The sequence below is a fragment of the Triturus cristatus genome, chromosome 4_1, assembly GCF_964204655.1.
Source record: "Triturus cristatus chromosome 4_1, aTriCri1.1, whole genome shotgun sequence".
In the NCBI taxonomy this organism is placed as follows: domain Eukaryota; kingdom Metazoa; phylum Chordata; class Amphibia; order Caudata; family Salamandridae; genus Triturus; species Triturus cristatus.
Window position 1 is genome coordinate 679,489,955 of NC_140585.1, and position 17,652 is coordinate 679,507,606.

Here is a 17,652-nt window from a genome sequence, read left to right on the forward strand (position 1 = left end):
CCAAGGTGGGTGGCCGTGCCCGAGTAAAATCTGTAGCAACCTTTCCTAGTTCAGAAGTGAGGACAGGAAGATTGAAGTAAGTCATTCTTTCCTAAAGGGTTATGCCAAGTATTGACTCACTTCAGCTGATGCTCTTCCTCACCAACGAACCCAACATCACCAGGCACAACTTCCAAGAAGGGGTGAAAGCTGTTGCCACCTGGATGAAGAACAGCTGCCTTAAGCTCAACTCAGACAAGACACAAGTCCTCATCCTGGGATCCATACCCTCAGCATGGAAGGATACCTGGTGACCCTCTGCTCGAGGAACTTCCCCCACCCTGACGGACCTCGCTTTACCCTCCACATCATACTAGACGAATCGCTCACTATGGACCGCCAGATTAATCATTATCCTTGGCCTGTTTCAATACACTCCGCGAAAGACCCTCAGAGGGATCTCCACTGAATCCAGAAAGACCGTCACTCATGCGCTCATCAGCAGGAGATTTGATTATGGCAACACACTCTACACCAGCGTTACCCAGAAAAATCTCTGCAAGCTCCAGAATGTGTAGAACGCCGCAGTCAGAACCGGAGGAAAGTCCTTCTCCTTCCTCACTGTCAAGACCTGTAACACCCTACCCCTCAGACTATCTCCCACGCTACCCCAGTACAGGAAGGACCTCAAGACCTGGCTCTTTGAATTACTCCAATACTTAGATGGATGTGCTCCCCACCTCCCCCAAGCTCCTGGAGACCCTCACGATTGAGTAGTTGCACTTTACCAACCCATGATTGATTGATTGATTGACTGAGGGAGGTAATCATCTTTAAAGCTGGAATGCAGGGCAAGCCATTCAAAGTTGAGACAAGGATTACCCATGTTGTATTTTGGTGCATTAAGCTCTAATAATGTCAATGCCAAAGGAGTTGTTGGAGACATGAAGTTCCTCACTTTGTGAATAACTGAGACTGGAAATCCTGTGGATTGTATTGGGATTGACTGAAACTCAATTTCAATGGGTAAATGGTTTATCCCTTGAAACATGGCAAAGAGAAAATCTGCATCGGTACTATGGAGGAAAGAACGCTTCCTTGCCAACTTCACAAACAATTCCTGCCATTTCTACTAGAAACCATGGGAAAGAGGTATCTTTTGCGCTGCCTGAACTTTTGGTCCCAACATTGCGCTCCATGGCTGGTGGTGCCTATATCCCGCTGACCATTACAGCTGAATTGTGTCACTGTGCTGCCAGTGAAACCTGCTTGCACCTGTAGAACCTGAAGCTTAAGGGTGCAGTAGGTACTGAGACTGAGGAAGCTATTGCCTGCCTTGAGATATTCCAGTTGACCTATTGGGAGTTGTGAGGACAACCCTCTAGCTGAAACAAATGAACTGGAGTCTTGAGAGCTAGTCCTGATGATGTGAGGAATATTTTTTAAGGTAGTACTGCTAACATAAGGTGTTGAAAAACATTAGATTTTCTGTAAAACCTCCAGTGGTGGACAAGGAGCATCTTTAAACAAGATGCATTGTTGAGCGGCTTAAGTTTGTTTTTCTTCCTACTATACGCTGTTTAACATGAAGGTCAATGCTTTTTCTCAACTGTCTTATCCTGTATCCTTTTGTAGCCCTCCTTGGACACTACCTTCAGATTTTCCCACTGGACCTATAATCCCAACCGAAAAGTTTCATCACTTTTAATGGCAATTCACCAGTTTGATTCACATCACTTTTATCAAACAAGGCCGAAACCCTGGTTAATGTCATGGAGAAAATGTTTTCATTTATTGTCATGTTTATACACCTCCCTTAGGATATGATTGAATGCTTTTTTGAACACTTTCCAACTAAACACTCTTTCTTTTCTATACAACATTTGGTCCATATTTCAAATTTTCTTTAATTTTCTGTTTGTCTTTTTTTCACTAGTGTGGTTTTGGGCTACTGTATTCGTAATTATATTGTGTAGCTAATTGTTGCAGACATACTTCATGCATTTAATTTGTCCAGACCTTGGTGTTTAAGCCTAGGTACCATGGATGAATCGAGTATTTCAACCAGAAATCAGCTTTTTCCTCTGTGTGTCAGACTGTTTAGGACTTAAGGGAGCTCAGTTATAGCTCACATCAAGGCTCTGGCCTCTTTCTTCAGTATCGTAACACTTCTATTCCCTTCACTTATATTTTCCAAATATTGTTTTCTTTCTATCTGTTTTAAATTTGTAGATCTAACTTTTATTTGTTATTGACTTGGTCTTACATTTGCCTGACCTAGGAGTATTTCAATCTCACAATGTTCTGATTGGATGATGTATCCTTTCAATGCTGACATCAGACCTTGCCTTGAGGTGCCTGTGAGAGACTATTTTCTCTCCCTCGCTCAATCCCTGCTTCTCTTCTACACTCGTTTCCCCTTCCCCCTCACTTGCCATCCACCCTCCAACTCATTTGGCCTTGTAACATTTATTTTCCACTTTTTGACACCAGCAAAGTCATCTTAATTTTTTAATACCCTTTCAAGATGGCTGCCCATGTGTGCTCCTACTACATATTGCTTTGTTTTATTTTAACAAATCCCATTCAAATATGGCCTCCAAGGATGTGTGAGCATACTCAGCAGCCATCTTTGAATGGGTTTATCAAAATATACCAAAATGCATTGAAGCATGGCTGCGGTGCATGCGCGCACGCTTACAGAGGCCGTCTTTGAATGCAATTTTTTTAAACAATATAAATGCATCCAATCATGGTTGCGGTTGGTGGGTGTACATCTGCTGCAGCCATTTTTTAATTCATTTAGTAATGTCAAAACCCTTTACAAGATAGCCAATCTGCACGCATGTGCATTTGTTGCAACTATCTAAGCCAGAAAAATGCATTGAAAAGTCAATAGGTTTCACTGTGACAAGTATTGGCTTTGCCAGTGCTTGTTCTTGTTCTGTTGTTTAGGAAATAATCTTGAGAACCATGTTCGTCTATCCCTTTTCTACTTCTGTATGTAAGAGCTCCTAGAGTGATTGTCATTCATGCCAATGTAGCAAATTGCCTCCATCAATAGTGAACACAAGTTCCAGCAGTGGGCAGTGCACGTGTACATATTTGGTGGGACAAGGCATCTGTCATTTGGTGGCTTATGTAGTCTAGATCAGGAAAAACTGGTTAGACATACAGGATTAGAATACAGTGAATTGCAATGAGAAGAAAGGAGGATTTGGGTGAATACATTAAGGTGCAAAGGAGATGTTAGTCGACAGTGGGCAGATAAATATAGGTAGTGAGCAACAGAGATAATTGAAATGACAGTGTGGGTTTATTTTCACTTAACCTATAGGACTTATCAAATTATCTAGGTGAGAAAGGGACCTCCTGCCAGGACCTAAACCAGTGCATATTCCAAGTAGACCAAATTAGCAAGGCCTAGGATCCCAAAATTGAGAGTCATGCAGGCAATTATCCCTTTCTCAGTGAATTGAAACAGTCTCATGCAAAATCCTCAATAGGGCTTGGTGCACATGGCACCCCATTACTTCAAGTTGGGAACCTATGCAGAACCAAAAGAATTGCTTTACGCACTAGCACAGACACCAACCACACATTTGTAAGCCTCTTATGCCACCATTGAGATCCCACATTTAAGAGCAAGCACAGATCCATAACACCATGTATACACTTTGTGAACACCAACATTCCTAGCAGCCACAGGAGGGCCGAATTAACCTGAAAACCGTTTGTTCACGAGTGTCTTACTTTCCCGGGGCCCTCCTTTCATCGTTTGCAGAAATAGTTAATGTTTTAGATGAAGCTTCTAGTTACTGCCCATACCTCAGGGTTTTCTGCAGAAGTTAAGTCTTATCACCTCATAAGAAACAAAGAGGTTAAGTCAGATAATTGAGAGTTTGCCTGCAATATGTCAATTAGTATGGGTTTCGTTATATTCTCTCTTGTTATTATCTCGTCTTGATTTGTAACTTCAGTTTGGTTGGTCACTGTTAAGTTGGTTGCAGTTCCTCCAGTATGGCCTAAGTTGTCACAATAAAGTCAAGAAACAGTGACATTTGATTAGAATCATTAAGAAAAAATATAGGAACTTTGGGCCAGATGTACACTGCATTATTGCAGTCGCAAACAGCCAGATTTGCAAAATCGGGCTGTTCGTGACTGGAAAACTGATATTTCAAATGCACAAAAGGCAAAAAGTGATGACCACTTCCCCTTTGAGAATGTTAAAAAATATATTTTTAAAGAGCAAGCAGTGGTCCAAGGGAACACTGCCTGCTCCAAAAAAATTAAACGAACGTTTAATTTTCTTTTGTTAAGGGCATCCCATTTTCCATTTAGGAAAACTGGCTACATCTAAAACAAAGAGGATTGCTTTATTAAAAAGCAGTCACAGACATGATGGTCTGTTGACCCCAGCCGGCCACCATCTCTGTGATGGCGGCGATTCCTAATGAGTCGCAAGTTATAATTTACCCTCATTCATATTCATGATGTAGGTCGATTTATGACCTACTAGGAATCTCTCTTTGTGAATACAAAAATTAATGCATTAGGAATTTTGATTCCTAATTGTGATTATCTCTGAATTGCAATTAGGAAATCAGTATTCTTAATGTTTGTACATCTGGCTCTTTATGTTTATATAGCACTTAATCCTAAAAGCCTCTCAGTGTGTCCATGCACTGTAAATATCTGCTGTCATTATTTTTAAAGTCAATTTCTCCAGGTTTTGACTCTGAACATTTGTTGATGAATCCGACAGCGGATGTTTCATGCATCCTAAACAGTCTGCTCCGTACTGCACAGCCCTTCTGAAGAGCACAGAGGTGAAATAAGTGTTACCCATTGTGTTCAGCCCTGTCTTTTGCCCTCCCTATTTAATGTCTGATCTTCTGATGCGTAGGTCTCGCCGATGCAGTGCATGCACTTTCTCTCCGAGACATCAAGTAATCTGTAAGTTGGCTGAAATTCACCTCATTGCAGTGAAAATTGTCCTGACGCTTGTCATTAGTTTAACTGTGGCATTGCTCTTCTTAGCTGCCTTTTTATTGGCTGTTGGTTTGATACCTACTTCTGTTTATTCCGGAAGCAGCACCGCCTAACTACAATTAGGTTCCGCTGCAGGGCTGTATCTTTTAATGTATGGGCTACTTCATTGTTTTTTTTTGCTATAGCGCATGGTTCACTGGACGTATACGTTTAATGTGCACGGCCGCTTTGTTTCCTGTGCCATTTGTTCACCCCATCCTGTGGGATGACCACTTTCCACCAATGCTTGTGTTTTGTTTTTTATTCATTGCGTCAGCAGCTACAGTGCAGTGTCCGCTGCACACCCATTGCGCCTTGTCACACAGCATATGCGTTTTTTTTTCTTTCTGCACTGCATCTGTAGCCTCTTCCACATCACCCCAATTCTGCGAAACCCCCATCAGGGAAGGAGGGAGGGGGCGGTAGAGCTCTATGGTGCCTGAGGTGGATGAGCAACAGCCAAACCAGCCACGGTGCCCTGACAGCCCCCCAATGGAGCATGGGGGGCGAATTTCTTCTTCAGCTACTATGCGGGCCCGCCAGCAGCGGCTTGACTCGCTATAGAAGGACCATCCGCATGAGTAGCGATCACTGTGGCCAATATTCATCGCAGTTCCACACCACTGCTCTGACACCCGCCTCTCTTTACACCATCACACCCCTTATAAAACCCACCATTATCTCCACAACAGATCGTATTAAAAACACCCACATCAGTACCCCACAAAATAAAATACCAGTTTTCTAACATATCAGGACGGCCCTAACGCATCTTACCCCGCGCTTACCTACTCATCTTGGTAAAATATCAGTGTAACTGTCATTAATATTTTTATATTGCCCTCTTCCTCTCTGCATCCCTCCTTTTTCTCCTAACCATTTTTTTAATGTACATTGGTAAAGCGCAAAGTAGGTATCAGAGCACTTTACAGGAACATCAATTGCGTTACACAAGGTCATATTTATTTTGTATACACGGGGAAATGAAGCGCTTTTTTATGTTGGGTTAGGTGGTTGACTTTAGTGTAATTTTGTAATCTGCATCCGCATCTTCTAAAAAAATTATATTAGTCCAGCTGAGCATATCATTGATGTTGACATCCACCATGCGGAAGGGCGTTCATTACACATGTGCAATGTTTGTGATATGTGCCTGTGCTCCTCTCTGTGTTGCTGCACGTTTGCGTGCCACCCATTCAATATTGGGGAACCCATCTACCTTAGGTAACCTGCCCCAATCACTGTGTGCAGGTTTACCTCCTATCCTTCCAGGAATATATTCTACTATTTCTGTTAAGCAGTTAAAACCGGTTGTATATTGCGGCTTTTAATTGCCTCATCCCGCCTCCGAGTTCTCCCCACCAGCATCCGGGCAGTATTTTCACAATCGAAGGGCTGTTACTTTTGCCCTCGAGGCATGGACAGCATGTTTGGTCCGGAGGCTTCCTGTGCTGGGAGAGGATGTGGCATAGTTGCCAGAGCTGGCGATTAAGGGACTGGGGAACCATGTTTGATTCTCGGCGTCGTCTCAATATCCTGGGCAAACCACTTAATCACTATGTGCCTTTAAAAAAAAGTGTTCCCTTGTTTGCAATAGGGCCTGCTGTATTTTTGCTATGCTGCTGAAACCAGCTTCACAGTGAAGCAGCACCCAGGCCCCCACGTCACAGCTATCCTTATTTTGAGCCTTTCATTCCCTCGGTTGCACCCGGTGCTTCCTGATCGTAGTCGGAAGTGATCATCCTCATTTATACTGCCTGTCAGGTTCAATGTGCATTCAAACCAATCTGCTGACTTGAGGGGAAAACAAACAAGCATTTGCAATGCAATAGGTCTCGCATGTACACAAGTTTGATCTATTTGCATTTTAAATGACAATGCCTTTTATTTTATGTTTTGGTTTTTAAAACGTAAATAAAAGGCATTGTCATTTCCAATGCCAATAGCTTGAAGTAGCGTAAATGCGAGACCTATTGCATTGCAAATGCTTGTTCCAATTATTGTTAGGTAACGTAGTATTTCCCCTCCAGCCATTGCGGTTGCAATCCTATTTCTGTAGGGCCGGTCATTTCGCAATCACTACTGCACACGGGGTAATGCTAGACCTGTACAGTTGCCTGGTTATGCTATTTACATTTATTCTCACTTATTCTCATTTGGTTATTGCAGTCTTTTGGCGAGTTACTGTCTTGACAAATTAAAATTAATGCCTAAGTAAGGCAGCCATCAAACTTTTGTAAAGTTTTTCTAGATGGATAAGTCTTATTTGATATCTTTTGGTGGATATTACCATTGGCCCAGATTTACTATCTGTCGCTCAACTGAGCACTGCTTGAAAAGAAGAAAAATGCATGGCCCCAGAATTTCAAAGAGTTTCCCACAAACGATGTTGTCAATGGTGCTTGCATTAAAAATGGCTGTTTTGGGTGACTCTCGCCCTTGTGTATGGAGCAAATGTAATCCAGCAGTGTCTGTTATACAGTTTTTTCTTGTGAGAGCATGGAAATTCGATCCACTATCCTGCTTACTCACTGAACCAGATCCCAAACTACTTGGTGTCAATGAATGAGCCTCGATGAATGCAGACTTCCGCTTTGTATTGACGATAATGATATAATAGCAAATTATTCTTCAGCTTGAATTAAAATGTTTGCTAAAAGTTCAGTCACTATGTCAACCCACTGAATATTTTACCATCCAAGGTGACCAGTGTTACTATAGCAGACTATTCTAATGTTCTAAAATGGCTGCTCTGTGTTGTAGCTCAATGTCAGCACCACCACAGTCCTCCCCGCGCTAATTATAGCACTATAGGCTCAGCCAAAGGTATGTATATGATGTCAGAAATCACATTCCATGTGAAGTGGTACTTGTCTGTTCTTCAGTGGTCCGTGCTCTTAGCTGTTGGTGGACCCACATAGACTGCATTATGAGACACCTTCTCCATGTCTCCAAGGGGAGTCTTAACTCTTGCAATAAACACCCCACCCTTAAGACACAGGAACATGTGTCTTCCAACTCCATTTCTGTGAAATGGGAAGTTGTACTCTGGCAGCAGCATCCCTCTCTAACACCTGTCAACCTGTGTTTAATTCATTCTGTAAGGTGGAGAAATACTGCTCCTATGGATATGCCACTGAGGCTTTGTGTTTTCCAAATCTTCAGCCTTGGGGAAACGAATCACTGCACTTTGTTACTCCATGTTTAAAAATGAAAAAAATAAACATTGACTCCTTCACGAAGGGTCTGACGACCCACTGTTTCAATACCACTGCCTCGGAGTACCTCAAGCAGGTAAATATTAGCTAATGACATTCTTTCTATGCAGTTGTACTCTATATCCGTGTTTGATCCTACCAGGTTCCACTACTGCACATGCACTGAGAAGGGTTCAGCCATTTCATTTCATTCAGCTCTTTACATTGAATCACAATGTGACATGACATCAAGGATCTTAGCACAATAAGCTGTAGGCTTTTATATGTGTTCACTTGCTGCATGCTTATTTAAATGTTTGAATCACTTTATGAGCTGTGTAAATATTTGCTTTCTGCCATGTTTTTGCCTTTCTCTTTGTTTTCTTGGATAGCAGTCTGATGCCTTAGGATTTGTTTGAAGCCTATAAAGCAAAACTCTCTTATTTGCTCATGTGTGCTCTCTCACGATATATATATATATATATATATATATATATATATATATATTTTCAGCATACGGTTCCAGTCGATTTCAGCAAAAACCACACTGCACTCCCAGGGGAATTGTTTCATTCGGCTTTTTTATTGATGAGTTCACATCATATATATATGTGTGTGTGTGTGTGTGTGTGTCTGTATATTTATGTGTATATATATAGTCAAACCCTGGTGGGCAATAAATACCTGCCGGTAGACTGTCAAGTCGACATGCTACATTTCAAACATAAAAGCCCATTTCATTAACCTGTTTTGCATTATTTTAATAGACAGCAGGCTGTTGTACTATATATATATATATTTTCAATCCGATGTTTGGCAACAGATTTGTATCTGAATTTTGGCAAAAGATCTGTCCCGCAGCAAAACATGCCTGATATGTTATATCTTTATCAGCAAACCTCCGTTCTGTTTTTAACCATTAGAAAAATAGGCATGCAGTGCAGAAGCAAACATGCACCCATTCAAGGCCTGATGTTCAAACGCTGTCATATTCACCACAGGTTAGCTAACAGTGTACCTGGGCAGAAGTGCACCACATGCCACATATAGGTGCTATCCAGATCTTTAAATTCAAATAGAAAGTTGTACACGATGCAAACAACTAGCAATGTGATTGAACAGGACATGGCTGCTACGAGTCTGTTTCCCAGCTGGCATTTTAAGACTGTAGGAGTTCGTTCCTTCTTAGTTCAGTGACCCCTCTAAGGTCTTCTCCTCCTGTAGTGCACAAGAACTGCCTAAACGGCCATTTTAGTCAAATTAATAGTTCACGTCTAAAGTGTTTGTTTGCACAGCGCTGTGTTGAATTGAACTCGAATTTTCTGTTAATCTTTTTTTGAAAGCATATTAAATCAAGAGAATGACAGTTTAGGGCATGTCATTTTCGAATATGTAAACTATGAATTGCATCTACACGTAATTTCGCCTTGGCTGCCTGGATAAAGAGAACTTCTCTCGAGCGAGTCATTCTTTGTTTTATTTTTTCTCAGACCGTAGATATTGCGTCTTTTTTTAATTTTCCTTCGAGTCTTTTTGTATGGGTTTTGTTCTTGTTACCTGACAGGTTCTAGCAGCTCATGCACTGTGATACTCGGCTTGTTTACAGCGAGGCAGTGACTCGCCTTAGAAGGCGCTCCACATTCGCAAGCGTGGAGTCCTTTTTCACCATTCATATCTCATTGCCAGAGGTCCATATTTCTGTGGGTGTAGGCTGCATGGAGCCCACATGGAGCCCACAGTTACAAAGAGCAGATAGCCACTGACTGATTGTCTTGTAACTCAGCAGGCCAAGGAGCAAGGAATTCTCAGACCGTGATCTTGTCTCTTTTAGGTAGCCGGGAGTCGGCCTTTGTTTACGCCATCTCCTCCGCTGGAGTCGTGTTTGCTATCACCAGGTCCTGCAGTCAAGGAGAATTACGATCCTGCTCTTGTGATCCTAAGAAGACTGGCTCTGCCACAGATAACAGGGGCACGTTTGACTGGGGAGGCTGCAGTGATAACATTGACTATGGCATCAGATTTGCCGCATTATTCGTGGATGCCAAGGAGAAGAAAGGGAAAGACGCGAGAGCCCTCATGAACCTTCACAACAACAACGCTGGGCGAAAGGTGAGTTTAACCACCACTGGTTTGATCCATCTTTTAACGTTCATTGATCCCTTTGAAACTAGCTTCTATTTTTTGCTTCATTTACACGTTATTTTTACATGTTGATTGGAATCGGAGTATGTGTTTTTATGAAATGATTGTAACGAGCAGCAAAATCACAATCCAGGCATATCCTTAGTTCCAAGATGCAAGAGGACCACCAGCCTAGGTCTAATCTGTTGTTTCTGAGAAATGTACGCATAGTTGTATTCAGGAGGCAGGCCTTCGCCGTTGTGAATCCAGCATAGGTGAAGATGTCTGCGGCATCAAACTACCACCGGTGTCCCAGCGCGACAAAAGAAAGCAGCGGGAAGATGAAAATAACAGCAGCAGGAAGGTGTATACATGGATTTAGGAAAAGATGATGGGTGTCCATGAGGCACCCAATTTAAACGAGCATTGACAAAGTCAAAAGGTTTTGCTTATGTGAGAGCTATTGACTTTTCTAATCTTTTTGCCTTGTTGTATAGAGCCATGTTGTGCTGTGAAGCGTGGCTAAAAGGCTTTAAAAAAAAAGAGCTATTGATGCGGAAACTGGAAGCTACAAAAAAAGTGACTTGAAATGGCGAGCGCTGGCTGCGTCATTGCATTTTGTTTTTTATATGGCGCGGGGGTAACAGACAATTGGTGGGTGGGGTTGGGAGTGAAGAAGCAACATGGACAATGGGAGGGTGAGAGGGGAGAGGCAACACGGACAACGGGAGGGTGAGAAATGGAAGGGTAGAAGCAGCATGGACAAAAGAAGGGTGGCAGGTAGGAGGGAAGAAGCAAAACAGACAACAGTAGGGTAGGGCAGTGATAGGGAAGAAGCAGTGCTTAATTTGATCAGTGGTTTCCGGTGCTCGGCACCGGTACTTAAATGTTAACATCTGCACTTGTGACAGTCGGCCACATGGTGATGCTGTCTGTCTAATTTAGAGATGAGCACAAAAACAGTTGTTTTTTCATTCAATGCAGATTGAAAATACCAATTACCTGCCTCCTAAGCCATTCTTATAGCTGTGGGGGCCTGGTATAGTCTGAATTGTCACAGTTGTAGGACTGTGATGGTTAGTAGTTGTGTTGATACTATTATTGGCAGGGGCAATGTGTGGTGCAAGCTGCAGTGGTCTCCTGACAAGAGCCCTAGCACTTATTTTTCTTTTTTACAAATCAAGCACTGGCGAGGAAGCAACATGGACAATGAGGATGGATTTGGGAGGGAAGAAGCCACGTGGACAAGACGCGGGTATGGTGTGCGAGGGAGAAAGCAACAAGGATGGCTGTCCTAACTAGAAAGAAAAATAGTACCTCAATTACACAGCCAGCAGCAGGAGTGCCCTAATCAAGATGAAGCAATCAGCACTTGGTCCATGCTCGAGGGAAAGAAGAGGAAGTGAAGGCGTTACATGCTGTCCAATTAGGAGACAGCCAATGAGAGTAAAAATGAAGCCATCGAATAATAAGCAACAGGCGGGCTCCAAGCCCCTTGTAGAAAACAGTATCTCTTGCAAGCAAGAGCGCATGAACTGTTGCAGGTGAAACCTAAAAACACAAAGGAGAGACTACTGAGGGAGACCCCCTGTGTTTAAAAAAAAAAAAAGGAAACAAAGTCAAGGGAGAAAGTATAACATACTATGGAGGCAGGCAGCCTGGATAAATACGGGGTTCACTTTCTGGATCACTGCCAGTTTGTGTGAGTGAACTCCACACTCCGTTTTCCCACTGTGATCTACCGCTCTGCCCTGACCAGGACTGGTGGAAAGGGCTGCACACTGAACTGAAAAGGTATGCTGTGGTGAAGCGGGGGACAATACAACATAGGAAGGCCCAGGGTTCAATGTGTTTGTCACCTTCCCACGTGTATTGTCCTGGAATCCTACTGCTCTTGATGGATGTGTAAAGAACCTCGTCTTGAGAAAGCTGATGTAGTTCTAATCTATAGGGAGCATAGTCGCATAGCATAAAAACAGAATAAGAGCAGGTTATAGAAAAGGGAGTATTTGTAATCAGCACTATGACATAGGGACTGTGTCAAGAGCTTTTGTTCTCGCAGAATCCAGGATAAAAATAAAAGTAAAGTACATCCTTTAAACAAACTTGACAATGTCTCAGGATGGAGGAATGTGCTCACTACACGAATAGTCTCCAGTAAATGAACAGCGAGTGTATCTTTTATTTTATCAGATCTAGTTTTCATCGTGCATGTACATCAGTATTTCATACAGCTTTCTGTTAGTGTAACCATTTATTGAAAAGAAATTACAGGTCAAGCAAGTGCACAACTTTTACGATCCCTGACGAAAACATTATAATATATCAGAACAGTCGGGGACTGCTAGTGTGCTATCAGAACACACAAATACTGCTTATAAAAATAATAGCTGAATGGGGCCTCAATATTTGTAATATTATCTCTGAATTGGGTACACATATCATATAATAATGTGGAATGAGATCAACTCCTGCAGTACTTGTATAAACAGCACCCAATTGCTCATATCAACATTCATTTTACATTACAGTGACGCCTAGTCAGGCCAGCCAAAAGACATTTTCATTTTTCTAAAGATCAGAGTATTAAATGCACAAGAGAAGAGCATAAACACGCCTCGCAGTGCAGAAGTCCATACTTCTGTCGCAGTTCCAAGTCCAAGCCACACATCGGCAGACATTGTGTCCAACTCACAGGCGTACGAATTGCTCCCAAATGGACGTTCCAAAATTGCTGCTTCCGTGTTTGTTTTTTACCTAGTCCATTCCAACCGATTCACAAAAGAAAAGAAGATTGGAAGTTGTGTGTGGTTATGGGCTTTGTTTGCACTATATGCACTATAGATGCCTGAACCACTTACACAGCGCTTTCCTCCTGCTTTTCCCTCATTTTCACTGCTTTCTCTTTCCTTTCCCCATTTCTAAATGCTTTCTCGTTGTTTTTCCCTCGTTCTCACTGTTTTCTCCTTGCTTTTCCCTCAGTTTTTGAGTGCCTTCTCCTTGCGTCTCCCTTGTTTTCACTGTTTCCCCCTTGCTTTTTCCCCAGTTTTTGAGTGCCTTCTCCTTGCTTCTCCCTTGTTTTCACTGTTTCCCCCTTGCTTTTCCCCCAGTTTTTGAGTGCCTTCTCCTTGCTTCTCCCTTGTTTTCACTGTTTCCCCCTTGCTTTTTCCCCAGTTTTTGAGTGCCTTCTCCTTGCTTCTCCCTTGTTTTCACTGTTTCCCCCTTGCTTTTTCCCCAGTTTTTGAGTGCCTTCTCCTTGCTTCTTCCTTGTTTTCACTGTTTTCCCCTTGCTTTTTCCCCAGTTTTTAAAAGCCTTCTCCTTGCTTCTCCCTTGTTTTCACTGTTTTCCCCTTGCTTTTTCTCCAGTTTTTGAGCGCCTTCTCCTTGCTTCTCCCTTGTTTTCACTGTTTTCCTCTTGCTTTTTCCCCAATTTTTGAGTGCCTTCTTCTTGCTTTCCCCACATTTTCATTGATAGAACAGATCACCACAAAGCAGTAGCAACTCCACTGCCTTGAGACCCTCATGGGTGATTTGCCGTGCTTTATAAATCCTTGATTGATTGACTCCTTTGACTATCTGTACATTTTTCATAAGGCAGAATCCTATACTCTAAATGTTCAACCTACGTACGTCACTCATAGTAAGAGCCATGATATCCAGGGATTAGGATGTTGCTTCTTAATTCGGCATTTTCTGCATAATTTGCCGATTTTAACAGAAAAAGATTTTTGTTTCTAACTCAGATAGATCAGAGTGTATTATAATTGCGGCGTTCAGCTCTGAGCCAGATAGTGTACAAAAGTCAACAGACCTCCTTCTGCTGTTGATTGCTGTAATCAGCCTGTGTAAAGGTGAGATTGTTGCCTAGAAAGTGTCAGCCGCCCAATTTGATAGCTGGGGGTTGGGTATTCATCTACAGCAGGCAAACAAACGTTTTAAAACTTAATTGTAACCGAATGAATAAAATAATAAATTTCCATAATAATTGTGTTGTTCCGTTATTAACACACATCTTGTTCGCATCACTGATACTATTCTCAAAATTTAGAAAAACCACAAAAATATTGCACTTTTTGTTAAGAGTCAAATGTTATAATTCATAACATTTCTCTTAGTGAAACACATACATAAAATATATTAAATTAATTATGCTGCAATGTTTTTTTCTATGCAAAGCTGTGCCTCACAAGTGCTGAATAATTTGCATTTAATTGTCACATAAATTAGTCAATCCATGCTCAGAATATGGTCCCCCTTAACTGGATAATTCCAATGGCCCTGGGCAATGTTCCCTCTAATATTTTTCCTCTGTGTGTGACAGTGTAAGGTCTCTGTGCGCTGCAGCCCAGGCTGTGTGCACCAAGAACCCTACAGCGTGTGTGGGTGCATCAACAGGGGTTCTGACACGGGGGTTCCTGCTAAATTTGCACATGACTGACCTAGGTACTGGAACACAGGAGGCCTGCTTGATGGGTCGCGCATGGCCGAACTGGGAAGTGTCAAGCACTACTGCTTAACAAAACCAGTCCCCAGCACTGCTGCTTTTGTTAGTGGGGACGATATTGCAGCATCGCTGCAAAACTGCCCCTCAGTAACAAAACCAGCCCCCGCTGCTCCAAAACTGGGCCCCACTCTTCCACCCCACCCCGAGCAAACGCCCAAAGCCTGCTACAGCCAGTCTGGCCCTGGGGGCAGGCCTTCATGTTGGTGACTGACGTACACTGGTTGTGTCATGTTGCAAATGAACAGGTGCAGTGCAGAGCATCCGCAACCACGACAAAGCTACACTAATATATATTAAGAATCCGGGGCAACCTGCCTCATTGTGCGCTCGCCAGTTAACCTCTGGTCTCCTAACTAACTACTCAGCAGCAGCTCTGGGACATCTTAAGGATTTTGAGGGCCCTGGGCCACATTTATTTTGAGGACCCCTGTGCGAATCAGTTTTGAATTTATGATCCAGTTTCAACTCTTTTGTGTACTCTCTGGCCAGATCACAAACAACGCACAGACACATAGGCTATAAATGTGTTTATAGTTATTATTCAGGGATAGTGATGTATTTTTTCAATATTGTAACACAGTAGAAGCTCACTAATACTACTGCAAATAATCACTGTGACATCCTGCCATTTCTCATATCGGAGATCCTGTTAGAATCTAAAATAATTTTGTAATGGATGTTGCATGAAACAAAAGCACATTTGTCTGCAGAATGTTTGTAATAGACTCTCCCACATTACCCAGATTAAAAAATAAATAAAAGGATAATGCCATTTGCTACAATTTGTTTACCAATTAATCAAGGTCATTAGGGCAAGACTCTGCAGAACAGAGCTGGCTTTATGAGGGATCACTACACTCTTCAGAACTGATAATCATTAGTTCACTTATCAGCTCTGAAGATGGTTTCCTGAATACGTATCGTGCTTTTAGACTTGCTGCATGCCTTTTGTTAATAGAGCGTGGCTGCGGGCAGATTTTGTGCATTTTCGAAAGTACTCCTATCAATTGCAGCGTCGATCATGCCTATACACGGCGCTACAATTCACATGAATACTTTAAAAAATGCACACAATCTGCCCGCAGCCACGCACTATGACAAAAGGCATGCAGCAATCTCAGAAGCCACTTGCTGCTGAGCTTGGGTTGTGACCTGTGACCCCCACAGGCTGCCGTATAAGAGAGAAATTGTGTTCTCCTCTTCACGGTGGTCTCGCCCTCAGTCTCTCGCAACAGGTAAATGACAGTTTTTCGCACTGGTCGCTTTTTAAAGGCGGAGGCGCGAAGGGTCTCTCCCGGAATGTGCTGTGTGTGCACGCTTCAAACTCAACACTGCGCACTTGGAGTAGCATAGCTGCGCATGCGCACACCTTACAGGGAACAGTGGCCCTGGGTATACCTCACTTTTTCACGTATGTGTCCTATCCATTTTTGTCTCCTATAGTTTTCTAGCTCGCACTTGTCTGTCAGCTCAGGTGATCCGAGATGATCGAGGTTCACCCTAATCAGGCAACAGCAACTTAGGCTCAGGTGCTTGAGCCGAACCTGCTGCCATGTCCACCTCACACATTGGGTTAGGACTCAACAAACATTGTGGTAGCTATTTAAAATGTGATATGTCCAGAGTGATAGTCTGTCCAGGACGATGTGCTGTCACCAAATGTCCTTTACATGCCACAACCTGTAGAGGATCAGCAGCAAAAGGAGTATATGTTTTCATCTCTGTTTAACCAGTAGCCAGTTTCCTTCCTCAAAGACTGTTTCCTGGGCATGGCAACGCTGGTCTGCATAGGTTTTAATTTTTCTTTTCCTAGTCGCGTCAGTATCCCAAACCTGGTTAGTACTAACTGATCGATCTATGGTCCATTCAGGTAGTTTTGTTCTGACGAATCTCCAAAATTGCAAGGTGGCTGGACTCTCACCAGTTGTGGAGTGGAGAGTTGGTCGATAGGCTTGGAGGGCCTGACACAAGGCTTGGTTCTATTGGATTACTTCCCTGGACACTCGATAAATGACTCTCTTAAGGGTGCCTATGAATCGCTCAACTACACCTTTGGCCTTGGGCTATTTTGGTGTTTAATGTTGATTTGAACAAGGAATTCTTTGAACTCTTTGCTATTGAAGGATGGGCCATTGTCAGATTTGAGAATGCCGGGGCTGCCTTACACTGCAAAGATGTCCTCAAGTTGTTCCATGACTTTGTCATGAGTTGTTGAAGATCGGTCTTCCACCAAAGGAAAATGTGAATATTTTCATCGATAACTGCCTTGAAATGGTGTCCTTTCCTAAAGGCCCAAAGTAGTAAACAGCAACCCTCTCCCAAGCATGGGTAGAAAGGTCAGACTTTATCACCGGTTGCTGTCTCACCTTAGGAGATAAACAATTGCAAAAGTAACACGTCTTCAGCTCCTTCTCGACTCGCTCATCTAGCTAAGGGAATCACACTCCATCTCGTAGGGCTCTTTTGGTAGCTACAATACCACAGTGTCCTTCGTGTGCAAGCTCGATGAGCTGCTGTCTTAAGCTTTCAGGTATAACAATTCTCAAGCCTCTTAGGATCACGCCTTCTTAGGTCACTGATAGCTCATCCTATACATTTTTGAATTTTTGAAATTCTCCATGATTGCTTAGCAATAATTTCTTTGATGATGATCATGTCTTTATCAGTGTTGGCGGCAGCAATGATTTGTTCCACTGACAGAGATGCTGGTGGGCTGGTTCTCATGATGAATTTGAGATATGCCTCAGCTGTCTTGGATGTCGAACTGTGACGATATAGCGGAACTCGTGAAAAGTAATCTGCTGGGTTTTGATCTTT

General features: G+C 42.7%; 1 protein-coding gene across 1 annotated transcript in view; it reads left to right on the forward strand.

The window, feature by feature from the left end:
- The window catches only part of WNT2 (Wnt family member 2), a 338,610-nt gene that overhangs the window by 222,723 nt on the left and 98,235 nt on the right, over positions 1-17,652 (forward strand). Inside the window, exon 3 of the mRNA XM_085653131.1 lies at positions 10,042-10,319. Within this exon, the coding sequence (XP_085509257.1) occupies positions 10,042-10,319 (278 nt within the window). The remainder of the gene's footprint in view (positions 1-10,041; positions 10,320-17,652) is intronic.